The sequence below is a fragment of the Equus asinus genome, chromosome 3, assembly GCF_041296235.1.
Source record: "Equus asinus isolate D_3611 breed Donkey chromosome 3, EquAss-T2T_v2, whole genome shotgun sequence".
Lineage (NCBI taxonomy): Eukaryota > Metazoa > Chordata > Mammalia > Perissodactyla > Equidae > Equus > Equus asinus.
The window spans coordinates 45518515-45532293 of record NC_091792.1 but is presented as its reverse complement, the minus strand read 5'-3'; the positions used below and the strand labels follow the sequence as shown (position 1 = coordinate 45532293).

General features: G+C 45.5%; 1 protein-coding gene across 14 annotated transcripts in view; it reads right to left on the bottom strand.

Moving 5' to 3' along the window:
- Positions 1-2986, bottom strand: part of RAPGEF2 (Rap guanine nucleotide exchange factor 2) — a 245809-nt gene extending 242823 nt beyond the window's left edge. For 13 of the 14 annotated variants that reach the window (XM_044767028.2, XM_044767032.2, XM_044767027.2 and 10 more), the window contains exon 1: positions 2468-2672. In XM_044767028.2, coding sequence (XP_044622963.1) covers positions 2468-2536 — 69 coding nt within the window. In that variant the 5' untranslated portion in view covers positions 2537-2672. Of the gene's footprint in view, positions 1-2467 lie in introns of all 14 variants that reach the window. The other variant, XM_044767026.2, reaches the window with a different exon arrangement.
- Between the last annotated feature and the right edge of the window lie 10793 nt (positions 2987-13779).

Below are 13779 nucleotides of genomic sequence, written 5' to 3'. Positions count from 1 at the left end.
TTTTAAAAAAAGAAAATTAATTTAACAAAAAATATTTATATATTTTCCTTTCTTTTCTTTTAAAGGACCTTCCTTTTCACCTGTAATGTGAATCCTACAAACTCCTTTATTGAGTCTATGCTGAGAAACAGAAGGAAGCAGGACAGTAAAACGTTCCTAATTCATATACTCCTGTTCATAATATCAAGTTTATTTACTGTCTGTTTTTCTTATATCACAAAATTCTAACTTTTAACCATCCATGAGAAAAGATACTACAGAAAAACTTCCAGCCCTTGTTTGTTAACAAAGCACTCCATAGAAAAAATCACCTTCTATCAAAACATTTTTTAGTTTTCTTTGAGTAAATTTCAAACTTTTAGAAGATTAATTACTTTTGACAAGCCAGGTAAAGATGGAGAACATTCACATTTCAAACTACTTTCTCTTTAAAACAACAATAAATAAACATGGAGGTTTGTATTAGTAATAACCAAATGAACGTCAAACTTAATAGGGCTGATACTTAAAGAAGGTTCAAAATGTTTGGTAGCTTCCTCTATATTTACGTTTTCTATGAAGGTTTAATGGGGGGTAAACGTGCTGCTTTCACACTGTCAATGAAGCTTTCACGTCGTGGTGTTAGTAGTAACTGGCCCACTTCTGACTCAGGCCAAGTTCTATGTTGGGTCAGTTTTTATTCTACACAACTGGCACGGGAACTGGAAAGTTTAACAGTTCATTTATTTGGCACAATCCACACGTTGTCACAGTGAAGGTTTTGTCTCCGCCAGTCCTGTTTGGTGACAGCCCCCACTCCCCCCCCCCACCTGATAGCTTTCCAGTCATTCCTATTCTAATTAATCAGCCAAAGGCACCACTCCCCACCCTCTCTACTTTCCACTAAAGGCCTCTGACATCATTTTCTGACTCCCCTTGCTAGGTTCTAATATTCTCAGCATGTGTGATTTCACTGGCACTTCAAACACTGAAAGAAACTGAAATATTTCACTGAAATTTGCTTTTCCATCACACTGTGACTGAGAACATGCATCTTCAGATGCAGAAGACTGATTCAATTGATAATTTAAAAACAAACAGTTGGTAAGGCAGGTACATGAGACAGTGCAAGGCCCAGGGACAAGATCAAAGCAGCATATTCCTTGTTTTTGATAAAATAATCCTTTAGAATAGGAACTTTCTGGGGACAATGAAATGAATTTCTTGTAAAATTATCACCCATCTTCCACACGTTTGGTAAATGCGTGCAATCTATCTATGATCCCCCAGATGTGATGGCTCCATCAGGAAAAATGAAAAATCAAAAACGGTACCAGGTGCCATTCTTGGGTCTTGTCCAAAGGCAGTCAGTGGAAGAGTCTATTTTATTCTGTTCTCCCCACATTAAACAATAATAATCAACGTCAGAGAAGGAGAGCATTTGGATTTGAACAGATGGTACCCAACACCTAACAAGCGAAGCAACTCTTTCAGGCATTAGATCCTAAATGTCTGACGGTCCCAAGGATCAAGAGGGCTTATTTGTCTTAAGACGGTTGGCAGCAGGATCCCCTGTAGTCACCGTTCCAACGCTTAGGAATATGCGTCATTATCCAGTCAGCAACTAAGAGCAAAAAAATCAAACCGCCACATTTTTATAAAATTTCCCCCTCTCTAGTCCAACTTGAGACGACCAAATCCAACATCATCTGCGATTCCTCTCCACTTAAAGTAAGGAGAAAAGCCGCCTGACGGTAAACGAACCTATAAAGGTTAACAAACTTAGCTAATTTTGACAAGGTTGTGCAACCCCAAAAGAATCCGCAGGGCGCCCTTCCCGAGGGTGTATTTGAATATGCCTGCTTTGCAGTTATGTCTGCAATTTAAACTAAAAGCACTAATCTAGCTATTCAACTCTTTTCCCCTCCATGGGAAAGCAGCATCCCTTTTTCAAAAAAAGCAAAATAGGAGAGATACAAACATCTCAATGTGTGACTTTAGAAGGCGAACACGGATTTGTCTTTCTCAGAGCCACACAAGTTTCCTCCCATACCTTTTCAAACATCACAGAACTCCAAAGGTAGAAGGGGCCACATGCAGGAGGAGCAAAGGAGCCTGCAGCCAGGGCGGCAGGAGGAGCTGGTGGCCCAGGGAGGTCAGCCCCTCACCCCCACCCCGAGATTCAGAGGCCCCCTGTGCGGCTGGGGACAGGGAAAGCTAATCGGAGAATTCCCTCCTCCGCCGGGCAAACGGAGGGGAAAGGTCAGGCATGCGGAGGGAAGCGAAAAGGAGACTATCGAGAAGAGGGAAAAGTAAACCCGCGATGGCCAGGGAAAAAGACTGGAAGATGAGGTGCCATTGGAAGTTAGGGGTCCTGATGAGAGCACAGGGGTGCGCGGGGCAAACTGTGTCAGGAAGGGGAGGGGGGGCCGGGGAGGGCGCAGCCTAAGAGGCACAGATCTGGCCGAGGGCGGCCTGCGGCTCTCACCTGGGGGGTCCTCTCGGCCGGGTTCTTCATCACCGCCTGGCGGAAGCTGTTATCCACGTAGGACGCCATCCCCCCCCGCGGGCCGGGCCGGGGCCGCTCCGCGCCCTCGTCAGCCTCCTCCCGGCCCAGCGCAGCCGCTGCCTCCGCCCTGCGCGCTCCGCCCGCCTGCCTGCGGCTAACAAGCCAAACCGCGGCGGCGGCGGCGGCGGGGCCCGCGGGGGGCGGCTCGGCTGGGCCCGGCGGCCCGGAGCGCGGGACAGGCGCGCAGGAGAGCCGGCGGGAGAGCGCGGCCGCGCGGAGAGCGCCGGCGGCGCGCAGCCCCGAGCCCCGCGGCCCGGAGGAGCCCGGCGGCGCGCTGGGCGGCCGGCAACTCCCCTTCCTCCTCCGCGGCTTCCTCGCCTCTCGGCCCGGGAAGGCTTCCTGGCGCGCCCGGCTCCCTCCGGGCCCTGGCTCGACACGCCTCCTCCCGGCTCCACTCCGGGGACAGTGGCGGCTCCTCCTGGCCCCAGCGGGCCTGAGTTATTTTTAGGAAGGTACAGCTACAGTGAGGAGGGGGAGGGCTGCGGGCAGGCGGGGCCTCCTCTCCCCTCCCGCGCCGGGGTCGCCCCCTCCTCTCAGGGGCTCGCGCCCGGGGGTCTCCGGGAAGCACTCGGATCTCCCGCGTCCCCAATCCTCGGGCACTGGGGCGCCGCGGCCGCCGTCGGGACGACTGGCTCAGGTCCGGGCGCTGCAAAACCTGATCGCCTCGGCTGACGTCCCTGCTGCTCCTGGTCTCCGTCTACTGGGCTCGGCCGTCCCTCCCGACTGCTGCTGCATCCCCTCGGGTCGCCCCGCCGCCACCGCCGCCGCCTCTGCTGCTCCGGCCGCCGCCGTGGGCTCCGCCGCCGCCGCCTCCCCCCATCAGCGCGCCCGGAGCGGAGCTGCCCCGGCGCCGGCGCCGCCGCGGCCAGAGCACCCAGCCGGGGCTGCAACCCTCCGGCCCAGTCGCTCTCGGCAACTTTGTTCCTGGTCTGCGCGGGGCGGGAGAGGGGGAAGGGGGGCCGCGGGCCGCCCAGGTCCGGACTCCCGACGGCGGGCGTCCGAGGGCCGCGAGCCGCGCACAGCCCCCTTGGAGAGACTGTTTGGGAAGCGGCGATTCCCCTCCTCTTCCTCCGCCTCTTCCTCCTCCTGCGCCTTCTCCGGCCGCCCGTGCCGCTCCTCAGGGAGGAAGCGGCCTCCGGGGCTTGTTGCTTTGTGCTGCAACCATGGTGAGGAGTGAGTGACAAGGCGCGGGCCAGTCGGCGGGCGCCGCATCACCGGGGGGCGGGGCGTCCCGGCGCGCTGGGTCCCGCCTTCCCGCGCGGCCCGCCCCCGCCCGCCGGCCGCGCCCTCGCTCCGCCGCGGCACCTTCGGTCGCGCCCAGGTGAGCCGGGGGCTCGGGCCGCAGCGGGTCGCGGCGCCCTCGGCTGAGCGGGCCAGAAGCCCGCCAGACCTGCCCCCGAGGGGGCTGCGCAAGGGCTGGTGCCCGGGCGAGAAGCGCAGGGCTCTGTCTCCCAACTGCCTGCAGCCCTTCCCTGTCTCTCGCCGTGCCCGTACCCACACCCCCCGCCGGTTCCTGGGAGACCCAGCCGCGTCGGGTCGCCTCTCTCAGACTCCCCCTGGCGCCACGCAGCGGCCAAGGAGACTGAAAGTTGACCCGGAGCAAAAGTCCGGCCGGCGTGCTCGGGCCGTACTGGGCATTGATTTTGAACCCGGGAGTGGACTTGGAGTTGCTTCAGAGGCGAGAAATCCTCTAAGGATTTATTTTGCCTGTTTGTGACTTGCTGCAGGGAAAGCGTTCCTCTCCTGCCTGGCGCCTGAAATGACCACGAAATTAAGGAGATGGAAGCGTCCCAGTTTCAACACTAGACCCAATACCGTCGAGACATTGCAAACACGCCACATTTAAAGGTGATCAGTCACAGAGGAAGATGGGCACGGATGTTAGCTCAGGGCCAGTCTTCCTCAGCAAAAGGAGGAGGATTAGCAGCAGATGTTAGCTCAGGGCTAATCTTCCTCAAAAAAAGAAAAAAGGTGATCAGTCGTTAGCGAGAGACTCCGACGACAAGTTTTGTGACATAATCTGACTTTCCATTAGGCAGAGCAAACGTCCTTCTCCAGATCCCAGAGTTCCAAGCTGGACTCACTTGGTGCAGGAAACACCATAACATAGCCCTTTAAGATGTTACCGTTGCTCCTGCTTCATTTCCCCCTCCCGCTCCGGTTCTGAGCCAGGTCAAGTTGTGTAAGGTGAACCAAGGACCTGGGACAGCTCTGGTGTTCTGGTCCTAGGGTTTTATTGTCATCTGTCTCTTCTCTCCACCCCACTCCCTACCCCCAACAAGATAATGTTTTGATGTCTGTATGGAGGCTATACTTAGAGGAGCGTTGTTACCTATATTGTGATATTGAATATTGAATGTGATATTGAATACTGTGACCTATATTGAACTTTTTTCAAATTTTCAAACATACTTTGTTAACATCTAGTTTATTTTAAATACTGGGAATAGGTTGTGAGCAAACATTGTGGGGTCCTTAAGTCACCTGTGGCATTAAACAGATGGTGTGGCTTTCTAGAGAAGGGACTGTACAACCTTGTGAAACTGGATCTGAGTTATAATTTGTATCTCTAGATCCTTTTATATTAATCTTGCTGAAACTGCTTCCTGATATTTGTCTTTCACCCCATAGCTGAGCTCCAGCAGCAAATTTTCTATGACGTAGACCACCACCTTGAAAGCAAAGGAACATGAATAAGTGCCATTATAGTTCTATAAAGAGAGAAGAAGAAAAAATCAAATCCAATGAAGTGAAAAAATATACCTGACAACTCCATCTGGTGTCTGATAGACATCTCAGAATTCACATGTGCAAACCAGGCTCCAGGTCTCCTGCCCCAAATGTGCCCCACCCACAGCTTTCCCCATTCCTGTTAGTGCCATCTACACCGTTCCCATTGCCCAGATGAAAAACCTTGGAGTTTTTCTCGACTCCTTCCTTTCTCTTAGAACCCACAAGGATCAGTAAACTTGTCAGCTCAACCTTCAAAGTACCATTTCTGGAATCTAACCTCTATCTACCACCTCTACTGCCATGACCCTGGTCCAAGCCAGCATCATCTTTTGCCTACACTTCGCAGTAACCACCTGCCTGGTCTCCTTTCTGCTCATGACTCCAGAAGTCTACTTTAAACACAGCAGCCAGGGTGAGTCTTTTCATTCCAGCTCAAGTCAGTCCTCTGCTAAAAAAAAAAAAAAGGCCATTGGGGGCCAGCCAGGTGGTGTAGTGGTTAAGTTTGTGCTCCTCTTCAGTGCCCAAGTTTGCAGGCTCAGATCCCTGGTGTGAACAATATACACCACTCATCAAGCCATGCTGTGGTGGTGTCCCACATACAAAATAGAGGAAGATTGGCACAGATGTTAGCTCAGGGACAATCTTCCTCACCAAAAGAAAAAAAGGTCCATTGGCTCCCTATCTCATTTAAAGTAAAAGCTAAAGTCCCAACCAGGGCCTAAGTAACCTATGGATCTGGTTCTGGTCTTCCCCACCACCACCACCATGCCCCGCTTTATCTCTCTGATCTCACCTCCTACTACTCTAACCCCTACTGGTTTTCCAAGCCACATTGGCCTTTATGCTGTTTCTGGAACACAGTGAGTAAGCTCTAGTCTCATGGCCTTTCCATTTGCTGTTCCCTCTGCCTCCTGTGTTATATCCCTACTCCTGCAGCCTGCCAAAAACTGAAACCTAGAATGTTGTTCCCTCACCTCCTTCATATCTTTATTCAAATGTCATTTCCTCTGTAATTTCACATGCCCTAGTTCTCTTCCTCGCTTTCTTTCCCACCATCTAACATACTATATATTTTACATACTAATTTTGTCTCCCACCACTATAATATGAGCTTCTGAAGTCAATGATTTCTCTTCCTTTTGTTTGCTGCTATGTCCACTAACACAATGTAAATGATTTACTAACTAGTGTTACCTTGTATGTGTATGAGATTGTTACATACACTCTCTCACTTGTGTCACAGATGGGGGAGGGGAGGCTAGGAGGGAAACAACCTCTTTGAGGCTGTTTTCTGTTCTATAAAAAGATGATAAAAATTGCGTGCCCTGGGCTGCCCTGTGGCCAAGGGTTTAAGTTCGCACGCTCCACTTCAGTGGCCAAGGGTTTCGCAGGTTCATATCCTGGGTGTGGACATGGCACTGCTCATCAGGCTATGTTGAGGTGGCATCCCACATGCCACAACTAGAAGTACCCACAACTGAAATATACAACTGTGTAGTGGGTGGATTTGGGGAGAAAAATCAATAATAATAACAAAAAAATGATTGGCAACTGTTGTTAGCTCAGGTGCCAATCTTTAAAAATAATTGCATTCCCTGAAGATTTGTAAGGTTGCAATACAATGTGTGCAAAGTGCCTTGCATAGTGCTTGAACCATAGTATGTACCCAACAAATGGTAGTTATTTTCAAGATTGTTCTTTTCATCCTAACCCTTTGAGGTTAGTGGAACAGTTATCATCATCCTGTTTACAGATGAGAAAACTGAGACTAAAATAGGCCATGTGACTTGCCCTAGTTCCAGCCCTGCCTTTATCTTTGGAAGGGTCTGGGGCAAGCTAGCAAATGGAGACCTATATACCCTATCAGAAATACTTAAAGCTATAAATTAACTAGAACATGGTGCTGCAGGGAGTACTGGCTTCAGGCCTGAAACTCGTACCTCGTTTTCTTCCCATCTCAGCCCTATCCCATACCACAAAAAGGCTCTCACACATGAGGACACCCCAGCGTGCACATCCAAACTACAATGTACCCGTCACAAAAGCCACCCCTTGCCAATTCTTCCAGCCATGGTCCAGCCTTGGAAGTGGCAGGGCAGTAAGTACCAGGATCCCAGATGCTCAGAGAGTATGGAACTCCCTGCCCCACGGGGAAGGGTGAAGGTAGAGCAGGGCCCTTCAAAGCAGGAGGCAGGAACCCCTCTCACCCAGATCTCACAGCCAGAATGTTGTGAATTCCGGATGCAAACCCAACTCTCTCTTTTCGGTGTGCTCTGCTGTGATATTGAATTGCACCCATGACCTCAGGTAAGGCATAATAGTATGTCTTATCCACCAATAAAATGACTAACTCACTGTCAACTTCTAAGCTATCATTTAACTTTAGTTAAAGCTAATTTTCCCACTATAATCTGCTTATCTACATATGTCAATAATGCTTGTCGTCATTCAGTATCTAGGACAGCTGATACTTAGCATGCATTGCTGTTTTATTAATATTTGAGCCCCAGCAGTGTTCTAGGTCTAACATGGGCAACAGAGCTAGACACAGATCTGCCAATCTGCCGAAATGTCTAAACCAAACTGTGTCAACAAACCAACCATAATCAAAGTAAGCCATCTATTATGCTGCCTCATAAAGGCAAGATTAAAAATGAGAGTTTCTTTGTTCTGTCCCTGCAACCATCATATTATCTAGAAAATCATTACAGGATAGATAGAGCCCTGTATTTTAACTCTAGAAATTTATTTTAAGTTCTGGCCTTAATACCATTTACTTATAACTTAACAAGCCTTGATCTTTCCAACTGTAAAGTCTAATATATCCCTAAATACATCATGAAGGTTAGATGTTTAGAGTTGTCTTTAAAAGTGAGTTAAAATAATTTTTTTAAAAATTCCTGTAAGTCTAGCTATGACACAAGATTAGGGGTTGATATATCTTTATCTATATCTATGTCTATCTAGAGAGAGAGAGAGAGAGAGAGTCATTTGTTCAAAAAAACACTTTGAATGTCTACTGTTCAATCAGTCAATAAGTATTTATTATGTGCTATGTGCTAGGTACTGATCATGATGGTTGGCATACCAATAGTAAACAAGACAAGCATGGTCCCTTCTCTGGCCTTGCAGGAACTTGTTCCATGTGCCAGGCCCTGCCTTAATTTACACACCTCACTAGGAGCATGGCCAGGGTAATAGAAAGAATCCAGGAAGCTGCCCTGCTCTGCTAAGACGAGAGCTTCCTCTGGTTACCATTTTCTCCGGTTGTCACAGCCCTCTGAAGGCAAAGTTTAGAGCAGAGAGAGGTTGAATTCTCTTAAAGACATTCCTCACATACTTCTCCCTCCCCCCACCGCCCCAATTTTTTTTTGCATTGTTTTGCAGTTACTTCTACCCCCGTAAGTAACAATCTCAGGAGAGTGGAAGGCTGTGGTTTAGACGCTGTATCACTCTCAGTGAGCACACTCCTCTAGGAAATATTGTATTCACCTGCAAAGAGCATTCCAGAGAGTCCCTGGTGGAGAGTACAGTTACAGACATCCAGGGAAAGATACAGTGTGTTCTTGGGATAGAGCTCATGAAATAAGTTAGATGAAGTGTCTCAAAAGCACACTTAGAATCAGACTCTTAGGTTTCATTTTACAGGAATCGGAATAAATTCAGTTTTGAGGATGCTGCCACATAGGAACGACACTAATGTAGATATCATGTAGCTGTTTAGGTATTTGATTCTAAGAAAAGAAACTCATTTTTTCCTAATTTATCAATATTGTTCCCTGATTCTGCCATGGACATAAAATTAAATAAATATATAAATAAAAAATATTCAAGCTAGCAAATAAAACTGTTCTATCCAGTTATACTATTGTATCCCTCACACTGACATAATGACTTTCTTCCACTGATTTGTTTGCATTTGAAATATTGGGCTAGTGGGAGAGACCAACCTTCTTTATTTTCTTCTTGTGAGAAGACCGATGCTGACAGTTTCTAAAAGGAAATGCATTGTTAAACTTTTGATCCACCATCCATTCCTTCTACTGTTGCCTAGTCTTTGGCATTTATTTTTATGAATTGCTCTATGGAACTGTAGTCCAGAATCAGTCTACCAAGTTAAAGGAGTTTAGGTAAGAGATACAGATTAAGCCTTTTTTTTAAGCTTGAAAATAGGTAAAATTAAGGACTTCACTTTAAAGCCTAACAATGTAAATGCCACTACACAATCAATGAGTACTTAATGCATAGATTTTAAAAGCCCATACTGTATGTCATGAATGCTCAAGTTAATCATTCAAAGAGAAAAAAAAAAAACCCTTCGATTTCAAACATGCAAAGTTAAAGCAGTCTGTCATAATGAGCCTGGTATAAAACTGTATCAGGGTTTCTTCAGCTATATGAAGGTGATTACACACAACTGAAATTACATCCACAAGCAAACTGGTATGCAGTGCAGAATTTGTAAATGAGTTCTGAAGAAGAGCAGCCACAATTATTGCCACCTCTGGTCTCCAAGTGTTATTCAAGGGTAAATGCAAGTGTGCTGTAATACAGCTGTCTACTCTAGGAGTGTCAAAATCAGACAAGGTCATTTGAGGGAAAAAAAAAAAAGCAGTATTCTTGACCAGCTGTGATTTTTTTAAGCTCCAGTACTAATAATCTTTCTGAAGTCATGATTATTTAATATTTGTTAAATCCAAGACTAGTGCTAGGCACCCTATGTACATAAACAAAGGCAAAGTGCCTATGTGTTGAGCTTACAAATCTAAATTAGGCAAAGGAAGTGAAGGGCAAGCAAGGGCGTGGGAAATGCGCACTGAGGGCCTATTAAGAAAATGGGGCTGTTTTATTGTATTGTTATTTTGGTTTTAACTATCAGAAGGCTCATTATGTTGCAACACAAAAATGTAAAGGAGAGGAGTCAAAGGAGAAAAGCACATTGCTTTACAGGAGTTGAAGGAGGAATCCTTAAATATGAAATGGCAAAATGTATCAAGTTAGAGGCCTAACGGAGGGAAGCACAAGGAAATGGCAAGAAGAGAGAAACTCTGAACCCTGGAGGGGGTATGACCGGATAAAGATAGTACTTGAGATATGGCTCAGAAGAAAACAGAATGCCCAAGCCTTTGAGAGGCGTATCACAACTGGTCCTGGCCATCTTCAGTGCTTTCCTTTTACTAACGTTTTACTTATCACATAACATAAATATGACCAGTGATAAGTGCTGGTAAGACATTTAAAGCAGAGGTGTTTCACCTTTTGCTTATCTCACCTACAAGGAATGAGTCTGTGGCATCATAGCTGTAAGAATCCAGAGACAATTAAATCAAGTTAAAGACCAACATAAACCCACATACTCCACCCTGACCTGGCCGGGTGCCTCACAGACAGGTCTATTGACACAAAAGAAACAGCATAGAAGTGATTGGATTAACAGAACTTCATCACATTGCTGCAGGGAAAAAAACGTAATCTGTATTTTCAGTGGAGTCAGTAAGCACAGCTTTAAATGGCATAGTGGAATATATGATATAAGTGATATAGTGGGAAAACCTTGGAATCTAATATCAGACAGTCCTGAATTTGAAAGTCTATTCTGATACACATGAGCTTTGTGACCTTGAGGAAAGAACTTAACCTCTCTGAGCCCTAGTTTCTACCTTTGTAAAATGTAGTTAGTAATATCTTCCTTGCTAGATTAACATGACAATGACTCAAAATAGGATTTATAAAAGTAAAAACTCTTTCTCATCTCTCTCTTCTCCCTAAAAAGAATAGCATTAGTCAAAGAATATTTGTGTGGCCCTTCACGTTTCTAGGAAAGGAAAATTTTAGGTTAAAAATATATTGACCCATCTAATTAATATATAGACTTTTGAACTTAGAGTACCAGAGTAAGCTGTAATTACTTTATTGTAAATAGCCCAGAGCCTCAAAGGTAAATAATTTTCCATCTGGCCAGTGGTTCCTAGCTATGGATGATCAGCATCTTCACAGTGCTGAGAGTGCTAGAACAGCTGGCCAGAGCTGGCAGTCTCCAGAAAGCTTCTAGTGTTCCACGGGGCAAAATAGAAGCTGCTTATGAGATGTGTCGAACCTGGGTCTGACGGCATCTCCGCCTGTATCAAATAAATGAAAAACTAGAATTTACTCTTAGGAATATTGAATCTATTGCCAGGTTTATGTCCATTTCAAAAAGCAAGGGATACTTACCATCTACTAATTTGTGTGTTATTGTCCCAATTTTTTATGTGTCAGAATTATTGATTCCCAAGTATCAATATGTGTAAATCTACACATAGCGCTCAAAAGACTAAATCTAAAAAATATAAAATGAGATTCAGTGAACAGAGAGATCTAATTTAATTGCATACAAAAATAATATTCACAGTGATATGTTTGTGACATTTCCAACTCCTAGATTTTTAACAGATTTTAAAACCTAATCAATGTGTGCCTACCCCGGCCTGCCATAAGCCAAAGAATGATGCTCCAGAGCCTCTCAGTGCCCTCCACCAAGGTTAGCTGCAGTGCTACAATACAAGTGACCAAGCGGAATCTGTGCAAAGTTACCTGAAGCATTTCTTCTACCCATTTATCTTTATGGTGATTAAAAAACACACTTTCAGGACATGCTTTCTGCAGTCTAACACAACTTCCATCAGGAGCTATGGAAACTTGTGAACACAAAAGCACTACAGAATTTCCAGAACCAATAGTTGTGGCAGCATTGGCAATTGGGTCCCAGACCCATTGGCTCTCTCTTGACAATATACTACAAGAGATCTCAAAGGAGCACCTATATAGTTCCTTTGCCTGGTTGAAGCATCTGCCATCTGTGCTCTACTATGTCAGAGGCAAAGTTAGCTGTGGATCTCTTTCCTGATACCTGCCAATATTAGAGAGTAGTCCTCTTTTTGGCCAAGACATTCCTTTGACTCTTCTTTTAAAGACAATGGTATGAGAATTGAAGGGAAATAAAGACTTTCTGAAAGAGTTTTAATTCTCCCTTTCCCCTCATCAAATGAAGCACCAAGTAATGTCCAGACCATCCAGTTGTTACTGCACAATTTCTGTCCTTGACCTGAAATGGGATTCTTTTGAAGGGGTCTGGGTCCCGGGTTGGTCCAGCTCATGCAAAGCCAGAGACAGACTAAACCAAGGTGGTAGGTCAGGCAACCATTGGTGGTAGAGAGGGATGGGAAGGAAGGATATGAGTTCTGACTACTTTTCTTGCTTCCCTTTGGGAAGAAATTGTGAGTCCATGGTGATATCTAGTCACAGCTCTCTTACTTTGGGAAATCTTTGAAACACGTCAAAAATTGCAAGCAGACGTGGTTTCTATCAAAGACCTTCGAGCAGGGAATTTCAGACGTTACATATTCTTTCTTATACGCAGTTTATCTTTGAAAGGGGACATCAAGACCTGGGCATGTAATGTGCAAGAAAAGTTAGCACAGTCAGGGATCTCATCTTTTCTTATGAAAATCAATCATCATTACCAAACAATGCCAGGACTCTTAAACACCATAGTTTTTTCCAAGGCATTCCCACAAGAGGCTCCTGGCAATTCATTCATGTAACTAATAATAGTAGCTCGCCGGTATGGAGTGCTCACTATGTGCCAAGTATTGTTTTAAATCCTCCAGGTGCACTGTCTTAATTAATCTTGCAACAACTCTGTGAGGTGGGAACTATTCCTATACGTGTTTTACAAATAGGGGGAACTGAGACTTAATGAGGTCCCAGAGCCAGAATCTAAACGCATGTCCTCTCGTGCCAAAGTACATGTGCCAAGCCCTCATCATGGGAGTTCTCAGGTCTTCCTTGACTTATTTCTTAAACTTAGAACATCAAGTGCCAGAATCAACCATTTTTGGTCATTAAAGTGATCTTCAGCTCTATTTTCTTTTCTATCTTCTGTCCCTGATAAATGTGACATTTCCTGAGAAACGTGACTACACTAAACCTGAATTTCAGCCTAGACAACATCCCAGACCTCCAGGCTTCCCCACAGGGTATCTTCACATAGATGTACACAGACACCTCAAAATCAACGTGTCCAAAAAAAACAAATGAAGTACTTAGGGATAAATCTAACAAGCCACTTACAAGAGCTGTATGCAGAAAACGACAAAACTGATTCAAGAAATCGAAAGTGTTTAAGTAAAATAGGGAAGTATACCATGTTAAGAAATTGGGAAATTCAGTATTAAGATGTCAATTTTCCTCAGTTTGATGTATTGAATAAATGCAATCCCAATCAAAACTCCAGCAGCCTTTTTTGTAGATATTGACAGTATGATTCTAAACTTCATAGGGAAAGGCAAAACACTTCTGATTAAAAAAAAAAAAACAAACAAACAAAGCTGAAGGACACATGTTACCCAATTTGAAGACTTACTACCAAGCTATATTCATCAAGACAGTGTGGTATTGGCAAAGGATAAACACATAGACCAATGGAAAGACTAGAACTAGACCCACAAAAATAGGGC